Source organism: Caloenas nicobarica, chromosome 3 (assembly GCF_036013445.1).
Source record: "Caloenas nicobarica isolate bCalNic1 chromosome 3, bCalNic1.hap1, whole genome shotgun sequence".
Lineage (NCBI taxonomy): Eukaryota > Metazoa > Chordata > Aves > Columbiformes > Columbidae > Caloenas > Caloenas nicobarica.
In genome coordinates this window covers 35225148-35251315 of record NC_088247.1, presented here as the reverse complement: position 1 = coordinate 35251315, position 26168 = coordinate 35225148, and the positions used below count along the sequence as shown (strand labels likewise).

At 40.6% G+C, this 26168-nt stretch overlaps 1 protein-coding gene across 1 annotated transcript in view; it reads right to left on the bottom strand.

Annotated features, from left to right (window-relative positions):
- Window positions 1-303: 303 nt before the first annotated feature.
- Window positions 304-26168, bottom strand: part of SH3BGRL2 (SH3 domain binding glutamate rich protein like 2) — a 40993-nt gene continuing 15128 nt past the window's right edge. Inside the window, exons 2-4 of the mRNA XM_065632389.1 lie at window positions 18304-18489; window positions 2164-2244; window positions 304-1028 (exon numbers count right to left, since the gene is read on the bottom strand). Of these exons, the coding sequence (XP_065488461.1) occupies window positions 1014-1028; window positions 2164-2244; window positions 18304-18489 (282 nt within the window). The 3' untranslated portion in view covers window positions 304-1013. The remainder of the gene's footprint in view (window positions 1029-2163; window positions 2245-18303; window positions 18490-26168) is intronic.

Here is a 26168-nt window from a genome sequence, read left to right as displayed (position 1 = left end):
AAGACAACAGCTGGGCATGTTAGGTGGGCTCTTGGACTATGGGAGAGTGTTTAACCATCCATGGGACTGAGCCCTGGCTCTCAAAGTATCTCCCTGACTGTCATGTGGCTGATGGTGGAGCTGTGTGTTATTGAAGGTAAACTCAAGGTTTTGGCAAAATTTCATTTTAAGACAGTCCAACTATGGAGCTCCAACTTTGGATGTTAAGTCTTTCACAGGTAAGACATAACTTAATATTATCATTAACTGTGAGACTGCTGCTTCTGAACTACCCAGTATTTTCCACCAAGTGTTTTCACGCACTTTTCACCTGCATTTGGAACAGGAACCATGTCAAAATATTTCACTTTGGCACCTCCTCCATGATAACAACTGTTTTCAAACAGTCAGTTGCAATGCCCATCATTAGACAAATGAAGTTTCCATGAACAAGGTTAGCAGCCCATGTCTCTTACAATAAACATGATCTAGCACAAACATCACAATAAATAAATGTAGAGCAAAAATACGACAGTTATTGGCTTAGACTGAGATCTTAAGATTGACATTTTTAACCTTCTGAATCATAACCAGCACAAACATTCTAATAACCACCAGCACTTTAACTATCATGATGAATAATTTCAACTACAGTAGCTGGAAGAATTAAAAAAGGTAAGAAATCTGACTACACAAGTATATCCACAAACGACAGAAGCCCTACACTTCCACTCCTTTTTCTCAAACATATGTGTCTATTAGAATATCAGTGCCAGTTGCAAAAGCAATCCAAAGACAAAAGTGAAACATTAACAATACTTTTTAAAAGGAAGATGAGTAGCCCAGCCTTAATTGTGTTTCATATACATGTTATTAACTCCACATTATTGGAGAGCACCGTCTCATGGCAAGCAGACTACTACTAAAGATGCGTGTTTGCTCTATCACAGTGATCCATTAGGGAAGCTGTTGTGTGCTGAAGAACAGGGTCATTCATCTGGAAGATGTGCTTGCCGATACTTCAGATAGGCTTTCTAGGGTTCTGACTCCTATTTAAAAGAAAAGAGAAAAAAAATATTATTGATGCTATGAATACATTCTAATATCCTCTGTCTGTGACTTTCGCATATCAGGTGTCCTTAACCCTGGTCCCCACAGCAGCTGAGGAGGCACCACTCTTCAGTACTACCAAACTGAAGCAGTGATCTGGCCAAGTTTATAGGACACTCCTCCAGGCCTACAACAGGTTATTCTCCAGGAACAGAGCTGAATAGAAGCTGCTATTTCTGATTGCAGTAGGATATAATCTTTTTCCTAAGACTAGTTCTTCAAGCTACAAAGCAAGGCAGTCTGCCAAAATAATCTGCTTTTGTGGTTCCCTGCTGAGGTTCTTTCCCACTCCTGTCCCTCGTGGGCTCCAGAAATAAATTAATTCCTGGCAGAAGAGGAACTCTATAGATACTCAAGAGCTACCATCCAGGCTTGAAACGGTACTACTACCAGACACAGCTGTACCTACAGTGGTCAAGGGAGGAAAAATCCTCCCCTGTGTGTCACACCTACCACCCAAAGGTGCACGATACAGTCTCTTTGAATAAGTGTCCAGGCTTCCATACAGCAATAAAGTCTCCTCTGTTATGCTGCCCTCAACAGAAAGATGTAATCTTTATGTTTTGACTTATATATACATCTTTGTTAAAACTGAATTCTTACCCAAGAAGTTAATATAACTCCTGACTGCTCCAGCATTTCAGCATTTAAAAACAAACCAAAAACTTAATGCCTAATGAATAAATGTTGTCCTGGTTGACCAATTATGCCAGGCTGACCCAGTAAGATGATATTTTGGTGACATAAGCTGCAGATATTCCAGTGATTAAGGTCCTAGTTCTGTCTCCTGTTATAATTTAGTCAGTTGCTTCAATTTAGATTGCTAATGTGAAGAATGTATTCTTTAAACTTTGCTTATCTGCAAATTAACTCCCATGTATATGCTTAGTTTCATTTAAAGTGCTTTGCTTTTCATGGCAACTGTTTCAATTACCTCATTAGCATGAAGCTGATATGGACAAGGTATGAATCAGGGCAATGCTGCATCCAAAAACAGAGAGTTCTTTCAGTTCAAAGAAAATTCAATCTGAATATTTCAAGAACTCTATGGAAAGTCTGCAATACTACACTGACCTTTGATGTCAAAGTAGGTTTCAGTCCAAGAAAGGAGAAGACAGTGTTGCTCTCCTTTGATTCAAAAAAGCCATCATAATCCTGGAGAGAGGGAAAAAAAGAAAAGCTGAGTGAACATTTGTATTTGTGTTTTCCTGATTGATCTTACCACACCATGTATTAATTAGACTAAGGAGTGACATGTAATAATGCTCAGGAAAATACTGATACCCATATTCTCCTATGCAAACCTAGAAGCTATTCTAAACTGCAATGCTATCACCAACTACAATGGCAAAGAAAAACACATACATTCTCTAACTACAACACCTCTCATTACTTTATTTGACAGGAAAATATAAACATGACTTTCATTAAAAGGAAATACATTATGGGTATAGTTTAAAGGTTTTTAAGTGCCTAACAATGCAAGTAAGTTTCTGACTGGGTTTCCAATTTTCATTTTAGCAAACAAAGTACTTTCTAACGTGGACATCTCCAAGAAGAAGTCTTAAGGCAGCTGAACTTATTTTTTCTGTGGTGGAACAAAGACTTCATGATCACTGTATCCTTTGAACTCAGCCATCATACCTCAGGCTTGGACAACCACTAGTTAAATATAAAACCTTACCATAAAGAAATTTGTTGTACAGAAAGATAAAAACGAAGCTTCATTACCGTGATTAAGTTTCTTTTAGGTTTCAGCTGCTTAAGATCAGGTTCTGATCTCCAAGTGTTACTACTACTTTTACTAATTTATTGCATTGGATACCTGCTACTCTCCTATCATCAGATGAGCTGACAATATTTAATTTACAAGTGAAAAACAGAAAAACAGAGGACAGTTTAGTGAATGGATTTGGCATATGGCAAGAAGACAAGAAGTTTCAGGTTCTCCTTGTGGTTTGACAAAATTTTCCTCTAAGAGCCCTAGCAAACAATAAAGCACTCGGTTCAGACTTTTCCTCTACCACATAACTGCAAAATAGAAATATTAATCTCTACTTAACCACTTCTGACATGGAAAATACTCTGTATATGTCAGGAAATTTCAGGTACATGCTCATCACTACATAGCAATTTTCTCTAAATATCTAAGATTAGTAATTATACTTAACTTGAAAGCATTCAACAAGAGAAATCCCTTTAAATATTGACTGTGCACATCTATGCTTTCAATATAGAGTAGTAACAGGCAGTCTCCATGCCTCCACGTGCTTCCCATCTGTGTAACAGTCATTCCCAATGCACCCGACTCCCAAAATCAGCACTTTGGGGGCTGGCTCCTAACCTCTCATCTCATTGATTTCTGAGAACTCATCTCTCGTTGCAGTTTCAGGTACTTTCCCTGAAATCGGACCTCAATTTTTCCCCAGCAGCAGCTGCTTTGCCCACTTGTCTCTTTCCACTCCTGCCTCCTCTTGAGCCTCTAACCTCACAAACCACCCCACAATCACAGGGGACCATGTAAGACAAGCAGAAGAAGCTCTAATTGAAAAGCAAAACTCTTTCTCTGACCTGGCCATCACAGGATATGCAAAGATTAGGAACCTTCTTTCATCTGTCAACCAGAACTTACCCATGCCTAGCCAATATCTACTTGTACTTATTTTTTGGTTTCTCAGAGCCTAAGCAGGAAGCAAAAATGGTCTTGGCAAGCATTCTGCTTCCCAGTATTGCTCTGGGTCTTCACACTGCAGTGTGAATCCCTGAATAGCCCTTCATCCCACCTGCCAGACCCAAATTATATCCTTGCAGAAGGATGGTTGGTATGTTGTGAAATACCTTTGATAGGAAAACGTGTGCTTGTAGATGAAGGCTTTACTTCTACTAGTTGTCTTTTTTTTTTCTCTCCACCAATGCAAAATAAAAGATTGTTCGGACAGAAAATACATAGTCACCATAGCAAGGATAATGCACCTCCCACGAGATCCATAATCATCCTGCAGATGTGCAGGATTTCTCTTAAAACCTTTATGGTGCACTAGACAAAGATGCTTTACTGGCATTTCCATAATGATATACTGCTACACCAATGTGAACACAACTGTCCTAGCGAAGTAATACTTTGCAGTTGCATAATCATTCGAATAACCTCAGCTCAGACAAAAACACAGCTGCACAGAGACAGTTTCCCAGTCTAACCCTCTCCAGTGAGAACATCAGCCCTGGAAGACACAGAGAGGCCAGCAGGAGCTGTGACAGTCATCAGGTCTCGGACATATCAGCTGACATAAGGAGAAAGAGTAAACATTCCTAAGATGGCTTTTTGTTGTCGTCTTCTTAAAACATGGAATATTACTGTGCTATTAGGGCAGTAAATTGGGATTCCAGGACTAAGCTTTACGTCTGTCAATCCTTTCAGCTTTCATCCACATGTATATCTATGTATACACAGAAAGAAAGAGCACACACATTTCTTCTATCTGGTTTTCAGTTCCACGGTTTTCTCTATGTGCGAGACAATTTCCAATGAATAATGAATACCATCTACTCACTTCACCCTATGGGAAGAGTCAAGTTAATTTGCTTTGACTGCCAGGGGAATGAAACACTTCAAGGAATAAAGCAGTTTTGGAGAAAAGGAAGGTAGAATCTCCTGCAATGATCAGTGTCATAGTCTGGAAAACAGACTTCGCAGTTTTAAGTTCCCTCATTGTTAAATTTAGGTATGGTCTGTTGTACCTAACACTAACTTCAAAATTAAACATATAATTAAACAGATGAGATAGACGCTTTTGCATCAATTTAAAAATCATTAAAGGTGATGTACTAATACTAATTTATGAATGAACATAAATTTACCATTAATAGCCAGAAAGTAAATCCAAATAAAATAGATAGATCTCACAACTAAGCCACAGCATAAGTGTAAAAATCATGAAGGTTAAACAATGAGCTAAACTGAGTAAGTATACGTTTGAAAAAGCACAAAACCCAGTGGATTCATTCATTTTAAAAGGAGCAGAATATTTAATAACCACAAGAGATTATCCACCAGAAGCAATCTCCCCGAAGTTTAGAAATATCAGCATTGCAAAACACGTTAAAATGCTATTGACACTTTCTTACTTTCATGGAGGGTGGGGGAAAGAAGCATCATGCTTTTAGATAAAGTAGCAGTAAAATTTAAATAGGAGAATTATCCTAGTAATCTCTGCAATGAAAACATATGATCCCAAAATATTCAAATGTGAAAAAGTTATAAAAATGCACAATAGTCCTATAAAAGTTGAAATAGATCACTTTAGGCTGGTAGTTTCTTAAGAGATTTTTGAGAAGCATTATCTCAAGGAACATGATCTCCAAGACTCATCGGCTGTGCTTTGACATGCTGTAGGGGTTCACGACGGGCACTCCGGGCGAGATAACAGATGTTGCAAAAACATTCCTCCTTTGACCTTACCTTTATACGGAGAGAAAGTCTGTGCAGATTTGAGCCACATGTAAAGACACTAAATCCATGGGCGAGGACAGGAAAATTCTTGTCTTGCATAAAGAACATCCCACTGCTACCAGCAGTAGATGCAGAGGTTGAAGAAGGAAAACGGTGCCAAGCTCAGTAGAAGCCAAGAGCTTCATGCACAGGCAAGAGCCCAACTTGCTTGTGAGCCAAGAGGTTCCACTTGGAAAAAAGTCCATGGGACACTGACTCCCATGGAGCAAGGACACCACCATCCGCTGGTTCTGGCAAGGCAGTGGTTGCCTGTTTCTGCACCAGACTTCACCACCAGTAGCAAGTTACTATAATCCCCTTGTGACCATCCCAAGCAGCTCTACCAAGGCAGCAGGCACTGGTCCGGGCCTTGCTGGGACCAGATGAGCGGTGCTGGCTTGGCCCTGTGCGAGGAAGCAGCTCCCACTGATATCCCGGGGACATTCAGAAAGCAGCTGTTAACCTAAAAATATGAGAGCACGGCAAACTGCCACCCACCGCCCCACTTCAAAAGGCAATTATGTACACAAATATCATTTTGACCATATCACTTTAAATAATGATCCTTCTTGCTTTCCAGAGCTGCTAATGACATATTATTCATGTAGAAAATTCTGGCAGCATCAGTAGCTGATTAAAGCTATTAAAACTAAGGAGGCATAGAGACACTGGACATGAATCATCAGTGACGCAGAGATGCTCAGTCCCTCTGGAAAAGCTTAAAAGCCAAAAATACAGGTGATAAATCACAAAGACGAGAGTATGAAAGGTTACCAAGAATGACAAACGCCAGTTAAGAGAATGGTTTGAGGGGACAGAGAAGTGACAGGAGTATATATAAGGTAAGCAAAAAGCTATTTCAAGTCACAAAAGGGGTAAGGGCTGTCTGACTGCTTCAGGCCTGGCTCCTCACCCTTAAAGTCAATGGCAGTTTGATCACCCACCAGGAAGTCTGAGGAAGATACAGGCTCTTTGTGTTACCACCAGAACAGTTACAGCATTAAAGATGCTCTAAGAGCCACTGGGGAATGGATTAGCTGACCTAATAAACTGTTGCTTTGTTGAAAATAAACAAATCTAACCGTACTGAAGTTTCAGCAGCTCACCTACAGACAAGCAAGATCTTGCTGGCCTTGCATGGCGTAAAGCTCTTCTTGGCTTTCCTTGCTCCTGCTGAGTGACTCTAAACCAGGATACAGAGGCAGGCTGTGGCTGCAAAGGTCTTGAGGAGCAAAGTTACACCAGGTGGTAACGGGAGACATGGGTCTGTGCTGCTCACTGTGGTGACAGGGTGGCTGGTTCTAGAGGCAGAGCTCAGTGACACCATGAAGCACATTGCCAGAGCATGCTAAAGATGCTAAATGTTGCATGGTTTCACCAGGAAGTTGAAGTTCATGAAAGAGAAAAGAATTACTAAACGCATTAAAGTGATATTTGTTTCAGAAAAATAGCTAGAGATAGGGAAAATACTCAACAGAAGTAGTTTATATGTTTGACTTGGTTACAGTCTTTCCTAGGAGTATGTTTATGGTCACTGTTGGGACCAAACTGGGCTAGATGGACCTTCAGTCTCACACATCTAGGACCACTTATGTTATCTTAAGGTGTATCTTACACAGAGTTTTAAAATAACCAGCAAAGACCAGTGATATTTTGCACTTAGTATGCTGGTAAAAGGAAAAAAAAAAAAAAAAAGCAGTGCCTTACACTTACATAGCTTTGTTTTCAAAATCTGAATCCTTGCAGTTTATCCTGAAGGTAAAAAGTGCTGTAGTTGCCTTGGACCTCTTTAAAACCAGATTAATCAAAGACAGGACAACTCTCTTAATGTCTAGATTATGCAGAAATCCCAACAGCAATCCGCTGCCCAAATGTTACAGTAAACTAAGAACAGCTTAGTCTTTGAGACAGTGGAGAAGCATTCAGGAAATCTGGATTTAGCTCCTCATTATGACACCAACATCTTACATCCTTCGGGCATTCACGTGGATTTTATGCCAGTAGGAAAACTGTTGGCCTTGGGAATTCTCCCCTCTTCAGAAATTCCACTTCCAGGGTAGCTTCTCCTCCTCCCAACAGCAACTGCCAAGTTCACAAAGCTCAACTTGGCTACAGCAGTAGCTGTATGCCAGGTGTGATGTGGAGACCTTAAGTGTGCTGTATTCCTGGTGCTGGGAAACCAGATCACTGCAGTGATGTGATTACAGACACTGCCATAATTAACTGGGCTCAGCATTTTGTTAAGCAGGTACACTGAGGCTTGTTTAAATAACCACTGTCACTGCTGGGAGAAACTATTTACTGCACACCGAAGTTAAAACTGGCAGTACTCCAGATCAGCATAAATAATTATTTGTGCTTCAAGGAACACAACACAAGTGTGGTGGCATTGGGTCAAAGCAAAACATTAACACAAAGTAGATTTCATTTACAATTAGCAATTATACAGACATTGTCTATCCATTACTGCAACAGAGATTAGGAGAACATTGTATCTAATGAAGTTTCAAAGACAGTAACTGTGAATAAAAGTCCAGTAAGTTTCTTTAAATGATCAAGCTAGACTTTTTGCTGTTTGCTTTTAGTTTGCAATGAAGGAAAGAGTGAGCTTGTTAAACATCTCAGGCAAATCCTTCCTGCTGCCACACTAAGAAGAAGAAAACCAATCCTTACCACACCAAAAAGCAGAAAAACAAGGAACCTGCCCAAATGTGGCTTGCACTGCTTTTAATACAGCTTTTTAAAATGCACAGATTATTGGACAGCACTTAAAGACAAGTCTATTGGCAAGCTGTTTGAATTTGCTTCTCTTTCTCAACATTTTTAATATATGATTATGATCTCTCCATTCTTACAAAAGGGACAATGTAATTGCATTTACAAGGAATAGTGGGGCACTCATAATTTAAATGCATTGAATCAGCACTTCACTACTGACTGAGTTAATACTGTATGCCATTGAGAACGAGCTGTTAGTATTCTTCCTGAAAAGGGCAGTCCAGCTCTCTAGAACAGATGACATTCATTTACTGATCTGATTAGGATTACAATGGAAAGCTCTTACTCAGCTCAGCTCTCCTTGGAGAATGAGTATGCATGTTTGAGTCTTTTTAAATATTATAAATAAACACAAAAATAAGATGTTGTCTGCACAACACAGGACAATCTAAACATGACAGTTTTCAATTACCTAACGTTCTGATAAGATCTCTGCACAGGATTTTTAAAGAGCTTACAAAATTGACTCTAGAAAGCAACCTTTTACTCCTCTCCTAAGGGCCAGATGTTTATGCCAGTAATCTCTTTAGCTGTAGGCTTCCAGAAACAAAGGCTTTAATAAAAGGGAGCAGATGCCAGCTCTATTGTTTGGACAGCACATGTCACACTCAGGCTGATGTGATGTTTGCCATTCCTTCAGCAACCGTGACAGGGTACACAGACATTAACTGCCTAAGAACCAGTATCCCTCACCTCTAAGACAGCAAGATCCGGCGCTGAAGACCTCAAACTGGCACAGAGCCCACCCGGGGCAGGGCAATATTCAGGGAGTCAGTGGCAGAATCAGTATGAACTATGGATAACAGGTGCCGCCTCCCCCTTTTGTGCACCTTCCAGCTCATCATGTTATTTTACAAATTGCTTGGATAAGTATATTATCAAATCAGACCACAACAGGAATTTGAGAAGAGGGAGAGATGGGAAAGTCAGGGAATTAACTATGGCAGTCATCCTCTTCCGTGAGATCATGGCTCAAAGACATAAACTGACCGTGCTGCACAGTGGCTCTGCATCCACATAGTTTAATTTTGGACACGTTTTAAAGTAGCTGTAACTTCACGAGGGACACAACAACCATATGTTGGTTGTTTTTCCTCTTAGAGCATTTTACCCATACCTATATCAGGTGACCTCTCAGAGCATTAAATGACACACGGATTTCCCCTTTCCACTTGTTTATTTTAGGAATTGGACACTGGCAGAATTATCTTTCAACATTTCCTTTTTCTGTGGTCCCTTCAGAGAAGAACAGAAATGGGAAGCTAGAAAAGAAAGAAAATACACTAATTGTAATGGCACTGCAATATTTTAACACCATTTTTACTTATAAATTGATTTTAACTTTGCTATATCTTCAAAGTGTTTCCTAGAAGATAATCATATTAGCATGATGACAAGTAGAACAGCAATGCACTGAATTGCTTAGTTCATCCTGGTTGTTCTCTGACAACAGTCCTGGCCTTCTCTAGATATTGTTCCAGTACACTGCTACATCCATATTCTATGTAACACTACACATCCTCAAAGTATTACTGCCACTTAGCTTTCTTATCCTTTCCTCCTATATCCCATATATCCTATATTTTAGTAGAACTGGCCCTTTATAAAAGACTTTAACCAAAGTAGTCATGACATCTTCAAGAATAAACCCCTTTTCTTCAAGAAAGTATGGCACAATAGGAAGTTTCCATTCCGTGTGAAGAATTAGGATCCCAAGCAAAACTGATAGTAATTAAGTCAACTTACTGACTATTCATAAGTTCTGCAGAACAATAATGTAATAAATATAAAAATAAAAACCAAGTTTTGCAGTATTTTCTATTACATCCTGTAAAGGTGACAATTCTAATTTTATATGGGTCACCTTTAAGTGTTTTCAAATAATGATGGGAAAAATAATTAATCAAGAAAGTTTCGGGATCATTGATCATTAACAGCTGTTATACGATCTCTGAGCAATTCACACTAACTTTTATTTTCCTCTTCTGAAGACAGACCTGAACCACCAAGATGCTGAGTCAGGTAAGACATCTCCAAGGGTACAGGGAACTGAACGTAGACTTGCTGAATGCCAAATTAGCCTCACAACTGCCCTGGCTCCTGAAGTAAACACACTACGGCAGGCACGCTAAGGTGAATTCTGCCATGTTGCTTGAGGATCTAGAGAGAGAGTTCAACCTCTCTATATCTGTAGGCATCAGAATAGTGACAAACTCCCCAAGGACAGGACAGGGCGGAAACTCTGCAGTGTCCTCTAGACAGTTTTCTTAAATCCTCTCCTTCCTCATCTTTCTCTTATCAGTGAGTAGTTACTGTCATTTGACACATATAAAAAAGGAAGAAAAAGAAAAGTGTATGAATCTTGCCAGGATCTAAAAAAAAAGAAAGAAAAAAAAGAGAGAGAGAGAGACTGATATTTAACAGTGCAAAGAAATCAGTGCCACAGTAATTGCCTGTGCACTGAATGGTTTCTTGAGAACACTGCACCTCTTTCAGCAGCCTATTTTGTTTCTTTCTTGTCTATAGGCCTTCACTGTTTTGATGGAGTTGATACCCATTTCAGGGCAGGACAATAAATATCACATATCTCTGTCTCCACTGCTGCCCACTAGGCACTCTATCAGGACTTACTCTCACACTCTAAACCATATGAGCAGCTTCTAACAGAAAAAAAAGAAAAAAAAAAAAAAGAGTCAGCGTGCTATGTAAATATTTTCCCTTCAGTTCAAACTCCCACCTGGAAACAATTTCCTTTTAATTTTGGTTGCCCTAAATTTCAGGCAATCTCACATCAGTGTCAGATTTCTGCATATTTCACTAGGAAGTGGACATTTCCAATCTTTTGAAAGAGTCAGGAGTCACTTCTAGTCTAACAAGGATTGTGTATTCATTTGTGGAGATTCTGGAGAAGGCAGAAGAGGTAGGTGTGAGGCACAGGCCTACTTTCAGACATCACTCTTCCAGCATTTCTTGCTTTCTGCTTTAAGAGCTCTCCATGCCCAGTGTTCTGGCTACTGCAGATCTTGTTTGGATAGATGTACCTATGGCTCCTCACCTACCATGTGAAGAAGCTACAGCCCTAGCTGGGGGCTACAAATCCCACTTCAGAAGCCATATGCCCAAATTTAGGCATTTCAGTCCTTGGCATCATGGTACAGTCCCCTTGTGAATCTGGCCCTAAATGCACCAGTCTGCAGTGATCTCTCCATCTGTCTGGACTTTCCATGGTCTGTGTAAAAAAAAGGTAACAGCAGGTAATAAGTAAGTAAGTAAGGACAAGTAATTATTTGTTCATTCTTTTAAACAGTGTTTTTAACCTGCAGGATACTCAATGGTTAGCACTATGTTGGACCCTACCAGAAGTACTTTAGAAAAATCTGAATAACTCACATGCAAAATCACTAATCTAGCTGTGTAAAATGAACTCACGATAGGAGGCAAAGCATTCAGAAGTTTCTCTGTAACTTTGAAAGCAAAGGATTTAGTTAGTGAAAACTTAGAAAAAACCCTACGGTCTTCATGTTTTCCCTGGGTCCAGCTGGGATGGCATTAACTTTCTTCACAACAACCCCTTTAGTGCTGTGTTTTGGATATGTGACTGAAACAGCCTTGATAACACCCCAGTGTTTTGGCTATTGCCAAGCAGTGCTTGCACAGCATCAAGGCCTCCTCTGTTTCTCACCCTGCTCCCCACAGAGAGGAGGCTGGGAGTGGCAAGAGGTTGGGAGCTGACCCCAACTGGTCAAGGTGATGTTCCATAGCATATAATGTCATGCTCATTAAAAAAAATGGGGAGTGTTCATCTTCCAAGGTAGCCATGGCTCAGAGACTGGCTGGGCATCAGTCTGCTTTTGGGAGAAGGTCAGTGATTGCATTTGCATCACCTGTCTTTTTTTCCCTTCCTTTCACTTATTAAAGTGTCTTTATCTCAACTCATGAGTTCTCTTGCTTTTGCTCTTCCTATTTTCTCCACCGTTCTGCTAGGGGAGCAGGGGAACCAAGCAGCTGTGTCATTGCTGGCTGTACTCAACCTACAACAGTCCTTTTGGGCTCCTGTATGGGAACTCAAAAAAGTTAAAGACAGATTTTATCAGAGTGTGCTAGATTGAATTTACAGCTGTTATAACTGTTTAGCTGTTACTTGGCAGGCTGTTGCTTCATGTTGCTGGTCACGATGTTGACCCGCTTGCTCTTGATGCTGATCTGTATCTTCCCTCAGCTGCTCTGTTGCTTGTTCCCTTCCTGTACATCAAACTCAAGAGCTTGTTAATGGCTGTTTTCAGCTTTTGCTGTTTGCCCCATTGTTTATCACTTTCTTTTGCTTTGCCTGGGAGAGCCATGATAAAAGCATTGGCCTTGAGCTTAATCTGGTATTTGGCCCCTGCACTGATGCCATGCCAGTATTCTGGAAACCATCTCATGGAGACAATTAGCAACTATGTCTTTCTCCTCTGCTCCTCCGGGAGCCACTTTGTGGAGGAAATGAAGAATGGCATCTTCCTCTTCTCTTCCAGGACAGAGGTTTCCACCCTTGTTGCAATGGCCCTTCAGTTTCTTGAAGATGTCAATGTATCCAGAAGGTTGTATTGGTGTGAGCAGTGACAGTGATTTTGGCTTTTCTTAAGGTTAACCAGCCAGCTGGGAATGCCACACAGGAACATGCCCTGAGGCAACCAACGCACAGGTGGCAAGGTGGGTGGGAGAATTTGGGCAGGTGCCTAGAGCTGTTTTCACCTCCGATGGTTTGGGACTTCATTCCTGAACAGACGTGGAATCCTGTTGAGTTGGCAGACCATTTGAAGGAAGGGTACTTTGCATATACCATAAAGACACAACTTCCAGCAATGTGTTGGGGCTTAGGGTAGGCCTATGCCTATGCTCAAAGGAATGAGAGGTTCTCTGGATCTAAGGACACACAAATGGATACTCTGGGGGTCTTCAGATCTAGAGGGCACACAAACAGACACTGTGGATAAATCGGAAATCCAGCACTCAATGACAACAGCTGTTCCTACAGTCAAGAAGAAACAATGGAAGCATAGGTTGACCCAGTTAGTAAAAGAGACAGAAGCTCCTCCTGAGGGACAGCAGGAAGAAGAGATCATGGACTGGCCAGAAGGCAGACATTTCAAAGTGTCACCCAAGAAGGTGACGCATGCCTAAGATGCCCTACTGTATAATAAATTACCAGAAAATGAAAAACAATACACTCCATTTACTGACGAGTTCTGTCATATTGTGGGAAAACATCAGAAGTGGAAAGCTGCTGTGTGGGGTCCCACAAGACAAGACACAGAAACTGTCACAGGCAAAGGTGGATTGAGTCAGTCTGCAGAAGTGAAAGTCATCCAGCTGGCCCTAGACATTACTGAAAGAGAAAAGTGGCCAGTGATCTGTCTCTGTGCTGACTCAGAGATGCTAGCACATGCCCTGTCGGGGTGGCTACAGCAACAGAAGCTGACTAACTGGCAGCCCAGAGATAATCCCATCCAGGCTGTGTCGTGGCAAGCCATTGCTGCCCGAGTAGAATCACAGAATCATTTAGGTTCGAAGAGACCCTCAGGATCATAGAGTCCACCCATAACCTAACTCTAGCACTAAACCACGTCCCTAAGAACCTTGTCCAAATGCCTTTTAAACACCTCCAGGGATGGTGACTTCACCACTTCCTTGGGCAGACTGTTCCAATGCCTGACAACCCTTTCTGTGAACAATTTTTTCCTAATACCCAATCTAAACCTCCCCTGGTGCAACTTGAGGCCATTTCCTCTCATCCTATCACTCGCTACTTGGGAGAAGAGACCAACACCCTCCATGCTACAACCTCCTTTCAGGTAGTTGTAGACAGTGATAAGGTCTCCCCTCAGCCTCCTTTTCTCCAGGCTAAACAGCCCCAGTTCCCTCAATCACTCCTCATAAGACTTGCGCTCCAGGCCCCTCACCAGCTTCATCACCCTTCTCTGCACTCTCTCTAGAACCTCATTGTAGAAGTACATTATGTAGATACTCACATGGCCAAGCTCCGTGCCACTGAAGAACATGGAAACAACAAGTAGGTAGACCAGGCTGCCAGAACTGAACTGGCTAAGGTGGACCTAGACTGGGAACGTGTGAGCTATTCATAGCTCAGCGGGCCCATGACACATCAGGACACCTAGGAAGAGATGCAATGTATAGATGGACTCATGATTGAGGAGTGGACCTGACAACTGAAGCCATTGAACAGGTTATCCATGAATGAAAAACTTGTGCCATGATCAAACAAGTCAAGTGGGTAAAGCCTTTCTGCTGTGGAGAACAGTGACTGGGAAAGACAGTGTGGGATGTTCTGCCCTCAGGAAAAGGCAAATCCCTTTGTAGGGTTCCTTTTACTCAAGAGCCAAGATACACTTGGGTAGTGTAGGAAGATGGGGAAACACGGTGTGTACCTTAAAGAGATTTAACCCTGAGGGAAAAGAATCCATTATTTGAGTTGTATGTCATAGCTGCATGTCAAAGTACTACAGCAGGAGTCACTAAAACTAACTGAGGATGAGCCTTGTAAAGAACCGGGCAAGACACAACTGGTTTCCATGTCCAACAACCCAACCCACCAGCTCCTATTAAGGCTCTACTTGTCTTTTTTTTTTTTTTTTAATCTTTTCCAAATTATCTCCACTTTTCTTTGGGCAAAGTGCAGAAGTTCCCTCTTGGAACATGCACTAGGCACTAACATTTCCTTACTCTTACACAGCACTAACTGGAGCAAGATAACTGTAGTAAATTTAGGTTTGCACTACTGTAAATTAGAAGAGTGGGTTCATGTGTCTGATTTGTCTGAAATGTAGATTCTTTTCTAACACACGATGCTATTGTGATGTCACTAAGATGAAACAGCATAATAATAAAAATATGTATATTATCATAGTGTCAGTGCTATGACACAGCACTGGATTATCAGTAAAATTATTTGTGTTCTAGTGTGCTCACAGCTCTTATCTTGTTCACAGGAAATAAAAATGGTTCTTGCTGAGTACTTGATTTGGAAATCCATTAGCAGAATGTGTTACTGGAAAATTGGGGAGTGCATCTCAGAAGACTGAGAAAAGGAGATCGATTAATGATCTTATTTGCAACTACATTGACTTCAAAAAATTTCAAGGTCTTGCTCACACTTCAAAACATGGAGTTTGTCTGTTGGTACCAAAAGGACCTCACTCCCTGTGGTACAAGATGCTTTGTGAACCAGTAAGCACTGGTTGCCTTTTTGTACTTTTCTCCCCTCTTGCACCAGCTATCACATGTTCAAATGGCTGACACCAATCCATTTTGGATCCTTACCAAAAACAATGCAGACAAACTTCCTCTATATTGCAGCTACATTCTGAAAAGTGATTATTTCAAATGGTAATGTCCTAGCCAGAAAAATCTAGTCTGAGATAATACTCTGTGTGCATTGCTGAGTTTTCCACTAAACAGAAAATTAGAAGGGGAAAAAAACCCAAAACAAACCAAACAAAACCAATCAAACATAAAACTATTAATGCTTTTACTAACACAGAAAAAACAGTATGGCTATGAATATGACACTGAGTCATGGCTTGTACACCATACGCTTGTGAACCTCTGTTGAAGTAACCTGAACAAAATCAAAAGTGTACCTATTTTGCTTGGCCTTGTCTAGCCCTCACACTTTTAGAGGAAGAGCAATGGATTTGACCGGCTTGTGTTGTCAGTCAGTCCGTATTGTCAGTAACAACGTATAAGTCAGAATAAGTACATACACAGTTTCTTGGTGAGACTGTAGAACTGGCAGGAAGAAAAACAGTATTTGTTAATAAAGCAAATTGGATTAGAAATTGCCTGGACACAAATCCAGAATGATGAGCCACAATTTTCACTAACTCAACTAACAGAAAACTCAGTGGGTATTTTTTCAGTTTAAGTTATTTAATAGTGATTTTTTTAAAGTTATTTATGTCAAGATAAACCACTCACTGTGGAAATGACAAAGAGAGACAAGATGTGCAATGTCTGCTGACTTAATCTAATTGTGATATTTTAACCCTCTTCCCAGCACTGAGCTCCTTTGCCTCCTGCCTAATGTTTTGCCTCCACTTTATTACCTAAGAACTTCATTAACTAATGCAGCAGGCTAACTGATGGATGTCAGAAATCATGCACATACTTCTTCCTATATCCAAGAAAATACAGTTTCTTTCAAAGCATGTTTGCTCTTTAAAGATATTGATGCAGACAGTGAGGTCTAGTAATAAGATTAACTCTGCTCAACCAAAACAGCTATCAGCTGAGCAGAGAGATTAATGAGATCATCTCACATGTTGCATGACTTCTTCTTCCTTGTTAATTCCAAAAAGCAATTTCTAAGACTAGGTTAAAACATCCTGAATGAGCTGAAAGGGTAAGAAACAACAGCTGTATCACACAGAACAATGCAAATGTTGTTATTTGCAAGTGAGGGGCTGCTCCATAAATGAGGGTCAAAATCCCTTACATGTCCCAGCTACATTTCTTTAAAAGACATTTCTTAACTGAAAGTAGGAAAATATGAGTTATACTGCTGAGGTAAACAAGTAAGGCCAATACAAAGCACACAGGAGGGATGTTAAATACCTCTCTTCAAGGAGCCAGTTAGCTGCTGCATCATACCAAATCCGTTTGTTGCAGAGGATCAAAAATCACTTCTTATGCACTTCCTACAGTACGCTAACAATCACACTGAAATTGACAGGTTTTCAGCAGATCTGAACGATCCCTCAGCCAGAACCAGCTTCATCACAGCACTGTTGAGTCTGGCAGGGACTAAGAAGCAGCTTGGATGTATCTTCACCACATTGTAGTCAGAAACCCACACAATAGCCACATTTGCTCTGGTCCAGCTATTATAACCACAGAGACTCTCTTCCCCATTTCATTCTCCTACTGAATTCACAGACAAACCTTACCCAGTCAGTTCCTGATGCAGCCAGGGTGCCACACCAAACCTTCCTTTCTCCCACCAGCCAGTCTAACAGGTACCTCAAACCTGCCTGCTAAAGGATGTACAAGTCACACGGCTGAAGTATGAAAAGATGCAGCAAGGCAAAGAGGGCCCAGCTGCGGTCTTTTTACAATATTTTTTTCAAAGGTAAGTAAAAGTTCTGGGAAGATTCTCCTAGACTACAACAGTGCCCAAGACTCAGAGCTGCAGTGTACCAGGCTCGTTAAGCAGAAAAGTAAAATATTCATATGGTGCCATTCTTAACATATCAAAGGCTACCACTTCAGCTTGCACTTGCGGATGGGGAATTTATTGCAGTCTCCACCACCAAAGAAAACAGTCCATCCATCAGTCTGTTGTCAGATTCACAGGCTCTCATGCTTCACAGTCTTTCGGCAGAAGAAGACAAGTCTCAAGCTGTTTTGCTTTAGGGGAAAATAAAACTATTCTACGATTCAAACAGCAAATAGTTTTAATTTATCCTAGAGGCTCTGATTGCATAAAGGCTCTCGGAGCATAAATGAGATTTACACTATGACAACAGCAGAGAAGGAGCTCAATTACAATGACAATATAACTCAATTTAGCCGATGTTCTCATTTACTGTGCCAAAGATTTCCTTCTGAATTTTTATGCTTGTACTAGACCCAAGTAGCAAGGAAAGCATAAATCCCCAGCATATAGTGGTGTCGTGAGGGACTTTACCATCAACAGGTTGAACATAAAGCGTGTGACATTACAAATTCCTACATTCCTGGAGGGAAACCACTAGCTGAAGACAACCTCAGGATTTACAGATGAACGATCTGAATTTTCACTGTATGATTGTTACCTGATCCTATTGTCCCAAACTGTCACCAATAATTCAGATACTACTAAAGAAGGCTCAACAGCAAGTCCCAGGCTTTTAAATGGCCAGCAGGGTATACTAGTATATTGCCTGTTGACAACGATAACAGCTACTTACTCCACAGTACCGATCATCGCTGAATATCTGTGGTGGCAGTGGGTTGCCTTGTGCGGGCTGCCTATCCTCAGGAATATTTTTATACATCCATTGTCTTTTCTCCTCTGACATTGTGATATCCACTTCTTCAAACTCTATGCGGTTGGCTTCCAGAAACCTCACCACATCTTGCTGCCTCTTCTTTATCTAGATGAAAGAAAGAAAACAAAAACAATACTCAGAGCAAGCCCACCATAACCCAGACATGCTTACAACCCTGAGAACATTCCTCCTCTCCCTTTCATGGGATGGGAAGTCACAAACTCAGGAAGACAAAGGAGAATTATTTTTTTTTCAGTTTTAAGTTCATAGGAGTTAAACACTACCATTTCTCTACAGGTTGCCAAAGGTTATCCTTCACCTCATTTCTAGAAGGCAGTGTCTTTAGTTCAGCTGTGAAAATTTCAGCCTTTACTCTCTAAAGATGCTTAAAAAAAAAAAAAAAACCAATACTGTATGGGACTTTTCAGAAACAGGAGTTAAAAGAGGCAGCTGGTTTTCAGTCACTAGGGGCTACATTTTTTGAAGTATACAGGCATCTAGAAATGCAAGGTAAGCAAACTGGCAAGTTCCAGAAGAATCTACTCCTATAAGTGTTCATTGAGATAAACATGCCAGTACATCTGAAAAAAAACCACCCCAGCTACACACATTTTTGTTTTCCTAGACACCTACACATCTTTTAAAATGCAGCTTGACAGTTCCCTGAGCAAGCCTTGTTGAATCTTTAATTAGGAGTGTCTGTCTGCATAATACACATGCCTAAAAATAAGTGTGATCTTGTCTCTTGAAAATTAACTTCATTGCAAAAAAAAAAAAAAAAAAGAAAGCATGAGCTTTGTACTAAACGTATGGGGTTTCTACCCTTCCAAGAGATTATCATCTTTATACAAAAGCCTAACACAGGCAGGACACTGGCAGTTCTTAGCTTATTGCAGCTGACTAAGATCAACCCTTAACAGCTCGCTGGGCTTCCATATACTCAGGTGAAGACGACTTGTGCCTCAAACAAGACTTCATCTCAAGATATAATAGCAACCTTTGAAATGAAAGTCTGCAGGGCTGAGGAAAGCTACCTAGGCTAATTCAGCTAGGTCTGCTTTGCATTCCAGACTGTTCTTTTTGCATCTACTTAATGAAATAATTTTTTTTTCAGAAAGGAATTATACATTATAAGTTGTATTTTTCACAGCTATCGTCAACAGCATTATTTGAAGAAAAAAATACAGCTTTAATAATTTTACAGTATTCCTGAAGTGTCAGATCCACGCAGTTGCTGACTGGCATAAAGCCCAGGTGGATGAATCATGCCTGTGGGTATCATATGACCTAGATACTATTTGGAAATTAAAGGATTTTTAAACTGCATATGCTAGTTGTTCTTGTCACACAACCCAGTCTGTCTATCTAAATCCACCACAAAAATAGATAACTTTTGGAGCTAATGCTGATGGAATCATGATTTCATTGAAATAAGAGGCTAGCCATCCCAAGAAACTGCAAAGATAAAGCTCTTAACTGATTACTGCCTTTCGTAAGAAGTGGGCTGTGTAGTAAGTTTGTGTCTCAGTATCTTATTCTTTTTCCTTTTCTTACATATACTGGTGGGATTTTTTAGGCGTATGTGAAAGGATCACTTATTCATACAGAAGGCAGCTCCTAAAATTGTGTGCAAATAATACATTATCAACAACAGCAAAATTACCTCATCACCATCACTGCTGGTACTGAACACAACATGCCTTTTATTATCTTCCTAAAAATTGCAAAGACAAATCCTGTTGTCAATGCAGAAGTGAAAGACAAAAATATTTTCCTCTCTCTTTTACCAAAAAAAAGCTGCAAGAGAGACCCAAAAGAGAGAGACAGAGATTTACCTAACATGAATATTAAGTATTTGTTCAAACAGAAAAGAAACATCTAAAATGATGTGTGGGAGAGTTCATTTCCTTATACTGTCACACTGCTAAAACCAACATGAATTCCCTCCTATACTGGTCAGAGCAACGAGCAAACTACATAGTGCCTGGGCCAGCCCCCTGGCCCTGAGGCCAAATGGCATCATCTGGCCAAGCCTATTAAACCTGCAGCCTCTCAGAGCAGCTGCTTGCGAACTGTACACTGGGAATGATCCCTGGCACGTTGTAACATCTCAATCACGGCCATAAACTGCTTGCGAGACTGTAAGTCAGCCCTGGCCAAAGCTGTCTGTGCCACCAACCATGCTGCTAACGGTGTCACAGCCCTGGAGCGCTCCGGTGCTCAGGCCCAGGCCACGGACCAGTACACAGGTATCTACCTGTTCCCATCCTCAGCTGCTGTCTGTACACTGGGAACAAGTTTAACTGCAAATTAGATTTAACCAGATCCCTAATATTTTACCGTTCACACCATGAGGATTCTCCCACAAAGCCATATTTCTTAATATCTCCTTTTTATTTTTTTATAAAACTAATTAATATGTTGAAGTGAAATAAATTGTGGTGGGGTTTTTTTAGCCAGAAGCCTTGCAATTCTCCACATGACATCTGCATGGATTATCAGTTGTGGATGTGCCAGCTGTATAAACGTAAACAAATACCCGAACATTTTTAGCCAAAAAAGTAGCATCTTCTCCTCCCGCAAGTGATTTGATTCAAGCCTGTCAACTGAAACAAGAGCATTAGTTACATTTAAAATCCTATTAAATTATGCCTTGTTGTTTAAGATAGATGCTCAGAGCATCTGCCACAACAGAAGCCAGCTGATTATTCCCCAAGAAAACCACAGGACCTTTGTCATGCTCTCCAACTGGATCTGTGCCGCAGGAGTGCGTCAGCCTCACAATCCCGCCTGCATCTCATCTGTGGTTACTCCGAGCTCTAAAACCTTCCAGCGTTTGACCACATGAAACACTGACCAAAGACAACACGGCACAAAGAGCAGCATTGGTTCTCCCTTCCTCACTAGCCTGTGCAGAGGATGGGAGCTCCTGTCAACAGCCCAGCAGAGAAAAATACATTCTCATTTGATAAACTATGCAGATGGATACTTCAGTCCTCTTTGTGAAATTCAGCCTTGTACCTTGCTGCTCCCAAGGTTTCCAGAGTGTGATGCAACTGAGAGGAACCTGAAAAGAGTATTCTTATAGTCAGAGATACCACGTTCAGAAAAACTTGGTTTGTGGCTATTCACACACCACTTTGGGAAAGCATCTGTATTCCTACAGGATGGATTGCTTTAGTATCAAAATGTTTTGGTTTTAATACATTTCAGCACACCAGATGACACTGCAAGATACACCATCAAAATCTATATCCATCGTGATGTTTCAGAGGAAAATCTTTACATAATATTATCCTAATCTATCTTTAATGCTGTGAAGAAAACTCTGATAGAGCTATTATAATAGCCTACTATTATAATTTGATGTTTATCTCCCATATTTTAAGCAGGGTGACTGTTTTCTGAACATCGTTTCTCTGGGTTTGGTTTTACTGTTAATCTACATTTCTATTCACAAAAGTAAGACAGGAAAAAAACCCCAGAGGCATCTCCATTTTATCCCAGTATGTAATGCTGGTCTCCTTATTAGGATTAAAAGGCAGCAAAAATAGGATGTTCATTTTGGTATAAAAAAACTGCTAAGATGAGTTAATAACTTATTCAGTAGCTCAGTTTATAGAGAAAGTCTATCACAGCTGAAGTATCCTGTCTTTCTGCCCTAGTTTTCATTTCTTTATACTGATTTGCAACAGGTAACAGGAGGATACACTTTCAGACTGCTTTGGAGAAATAAAATACGTCAAAGACCTGGCCAGGTGAGACCACTGGGATTATCTGTTCTGACCTTCAGCATCCCTGAATTAATTCCTCTTAGGAGTAAAGAGTTTCTCTGGATTTTTTTTCCCCCAAAGCTCCATTCCTGAACTGATAATAACAGACAATCTGCTAGTCTTTGTAAATTGTTCTCACAGTTAATTAACTCCCTTCACTTAAAATATTTGCTTGCTTCTGTTGAGAATTCACCTCACTTCCAGCTTTCAGCCACTTTTTATATCTTTAGCCAGACTGAAAACTCTTCTGTTACAAGATTTCTGTTCCCCACACAACTAATATGTGAGAGAAATAGATTTTGCAGCTAACCTGATCTGTAATCTCTGGTAACAAGAGAAATCTTATTGCTCATTTAACAGGAAAATATCAAAATCAGGATTTTATTGTCATAAATCATATCCAGACTAGAGAAGAAGTTTAGCAAAATCAGATCTCATCCTCTATGCAGAATTCCCTGGAAGGTTCTCAGCACTTTCAAAAGGTCACAATTTCCTTCTTTTTACCCTCTCTATGCTTCTTGAACTCGTTTTCGGAACATCTTCTGCACTAGAAAGGCTTGCCTACTGACAGCTGCTGAACCAGAAGAACATATCATGTGGTCTCTGCATTACTAAATGGCAGCAGCATTTCACTATTCTACATTATTTTAACCAAGATACTCTAATACACTGCAAAAATCTCACTAGCCAATGATTTATCTAACCCAAACAGGATAAATGAATATTACTTCTACTGTACTATAGGTAAGATGACTCAAGTAGCAGTAATAATAGGAACTCTGAAATAGCCATGATTAAAGAGAACTTCTCTGCCTTATTTCATTAGCCCAGTTAATATAAATGGGACAAAGCAGACACATTCTCAGTTTCAAATCTCTTCATGGTGTCAGCAGGCATGTTGCTGAGCATCTGGTGCCCACAAAGCGGACACAGGAGGTTGGTCTTCTGCTCTAGACTCCCAGCCTTCTGGACATAAGGCATCCCCTGGGCTTCAACCCTCCTGCCTGCAAGCAGAGGGAATGACGGCAGGTACAGCTCAATGCATTGGCTGGTGAGCGAGATGTGCAGAACTGACTGTCATACAGCCTCTTCACCCTGGAACGGAAGGGACCGAAATCCTAACGTGAACTTTCCACTCATTCCAGACAGATCCCAAGCATGAATAGCTTGCTTTCTAACACAAAATCCCACTCCCAAAATATTCAGACTACACAGGCTGGAAATAAGGCCTTATGACGAGTATCTTCTAAGCTGGCTTGTCAGATCACATTTTAGAAGTCTGGCATTTTAAATAAATAAATAAACAAACAAACAAACAAACAAATAAATAAATATAGCAAACCAAATCAAAACAGAATGCATGTCTAAGTCCACCTCAAAGACTTGTTTCACAGACTGGCATATGTCTATCTGGACCTGTGCTTCTAGAGACAGAGATGGTCCTGCTGGTTCCCTTCCTTTTCTTTCAATCTGGTTACTCTTTCCTGGCGCCTGCCCTTACTCCAGAACCGCAGCAGCTACCTTACCTGACTCAGCTGAAAACTGAATGTACTGCATTTGGTAGGGGCACGTTTAGGGTGCAGTTTGATGATACAGCTAAGCAGAGCTCATCGCTGGCTGTCACTGAGATGACACAATGTTCTTCCCTCCTGCCAAGCAGCTCCTGCAGCTTTCCTTGCACAAGCATAATGCAGGAACCAGGAGAACAAGGGGAGAAGCATCAATAATGTCAGCACCACAATCTCACTGGTTTCTATCAGTAGCAAAACCACACCCTGAGAAAATGGCTCAGCAGAAACTGAAGCATGACCAGCTACAGGTATTTGAAATATGAACTGCATAAACAGTATTTGCGTTACATAAACACAAGCTCCAGCTCACTCCCACAGCTGAAAATATCAAGCAGGAGCCTCTGCCTTTACAAGTCATTCAAATATAACCAAAGAGACTGCTGCAGTGTCACAGGCAAATGTAATACTTACTGCAGAGGATTACTAATCTTCGTTTCTCATACAGATGAGGCTTAACACACACTCCCAGATAATGAGATACTATGCTCTAACTGAGAGATCCAAGCCCTAACCACATCAAACAAACAGAACTCTTAACAGTGTTAACTGCAAACTTACACATACCTTCCTTAGAAAAGCAAGGAGAAGGCAAAGCCTCTTACAAACACACTAAGCAACATCTGCATTCTTTCCTTCTGCTTCCACTGTGTTTCTGCTTTCATACAGAAGCAAGGAAAAACAATCTGACGCATCCACAAAGCTGACATGCAAAAATCCTCATGGTCCTGTTAAATTTGCAAACTGTAGCAACAGACACTCTCTGCCAAATTTCTCTTTCTTTGCCCAGCTTAGGAAAAAAGAGCACAATTGAACACTGGCAATTTTTACTGCAGAGAGATGGCAGCGCTGTGACAGACCTTTACAAAGGTTCCTATGATTAATTCATTGTTCTTGGCACAGTTCTTGGCAACTCAACTATGTATAGGGAAAAAGGAGATGAGAAGCTGTGGCGAGGTGAAGGAGGACAATAAAGAAGAAATTTTTAAAATAAAAATTAAAAAATCAGCATTGCATAACTATTCCCAAAAGTCAAGTGGCTACCTGCTGTAGCAAATATTGCATTACATGTGATTAGAAGGAAATCATGTCCTCAGAATCGACCCCCAAATAGCTGAAAATACCTTCAACGCTTCAACCTCAAGAAAATGTTTCAATATCCTAAAAATTGACCACAGAACGTTTCCATCTGAAAAGAAATAGAACAGTCCCTGAACAGTGGCCCCATGCAGTCTGCACTGCCCTGGTCTCCTGCGAGCAGCAATCTTCTGCTTGCATACAGAGACATAATTAAGGACACGCTATGTGAAACACTCTGTTGAACTGGGAGGGCAATCAGCTTTATGCAAAATAAGTCTGCTGGTCCCTGGGAGCTGCTGAGACACTGCTTAGCCAGGCAATCTGCACATCTTTACCTCTGTGCAAGACACATATGGTATCTTTGCAAGAGTCTAGCATTTAAGAAATGCAATTAAAATCTGAGCCAGGTTTGCTTTTTGAAAGACTCCTACCCACAAGCAGTCAGCAAAAGAAAACATGTTATTTTCTTTTTTCTATAAAGCTACAAAAAAATAGTAAATTGCTCCAAGCTTAATGCCTGCTAACCTTGTATTTTCCTTGTCAGATGTTGCACTATGATAAAATGCCTTTAAATCTATTTCAGTGTATGTATAACTATTGCAAGCTGAAGGGAAGAGTTTCTTATTTAAGATAGTTTGTAAGAAACCATTGTTCTCTGTGCAAGTAACAAGGTAACACTCAGAAACATGAAGGAGTCTTTACCAAGTACAAATACACTGCACAAAACAAGAGATGATGGGAGTTTCCTCAGGGGTTCACTGAGTATTATTTCAGCAAACATAAAGGCAAAAGGAGAGACAGAAATGGAACAAACAGAAAAAGGGGAAAGACCAAGAAAGGAAAAAGAGAAGATTCTACAGAAATATCAGCCACAGGCAGTGCCAGGCAGGGCGCCTTTGAGCTGTGTGCAGCTGAGAAAGCCTCTAAAGTCACTCCCAAATATTTTTATTTCTTCTGTATTTCAGGAAACGAGACTTGTCAATGATGTACACAAATGAAGTGATTCTATCGCCATTTGCTTATTGCAGTAGGAACAATGTGTTCCTACAGCACTGAAAATCCACGTACATGTGAGTCCCTGATGGACTGGAAGAAACCAGATGTTATGAGACCCAAATCTTGGCTCATGACTTCCCATCAAAAGAATAATAATACCATTGAAGCTGGGTCTGTCTTCCAGTTAACGACACAAATTTGTGTTCTATTGCATCAATGTGAAACCAAAAAGCCAGCACTGCTTATGGAAATTAAAAATGGCTAAAATGAAGTGAAACTTTAAGACTTTGCAATAGGAACTGAAGCAGACCCTGTAAGTCTCATGGAGTGCACAGGCAGGCAGCTCCAAATCAGAGAGACCTTGACA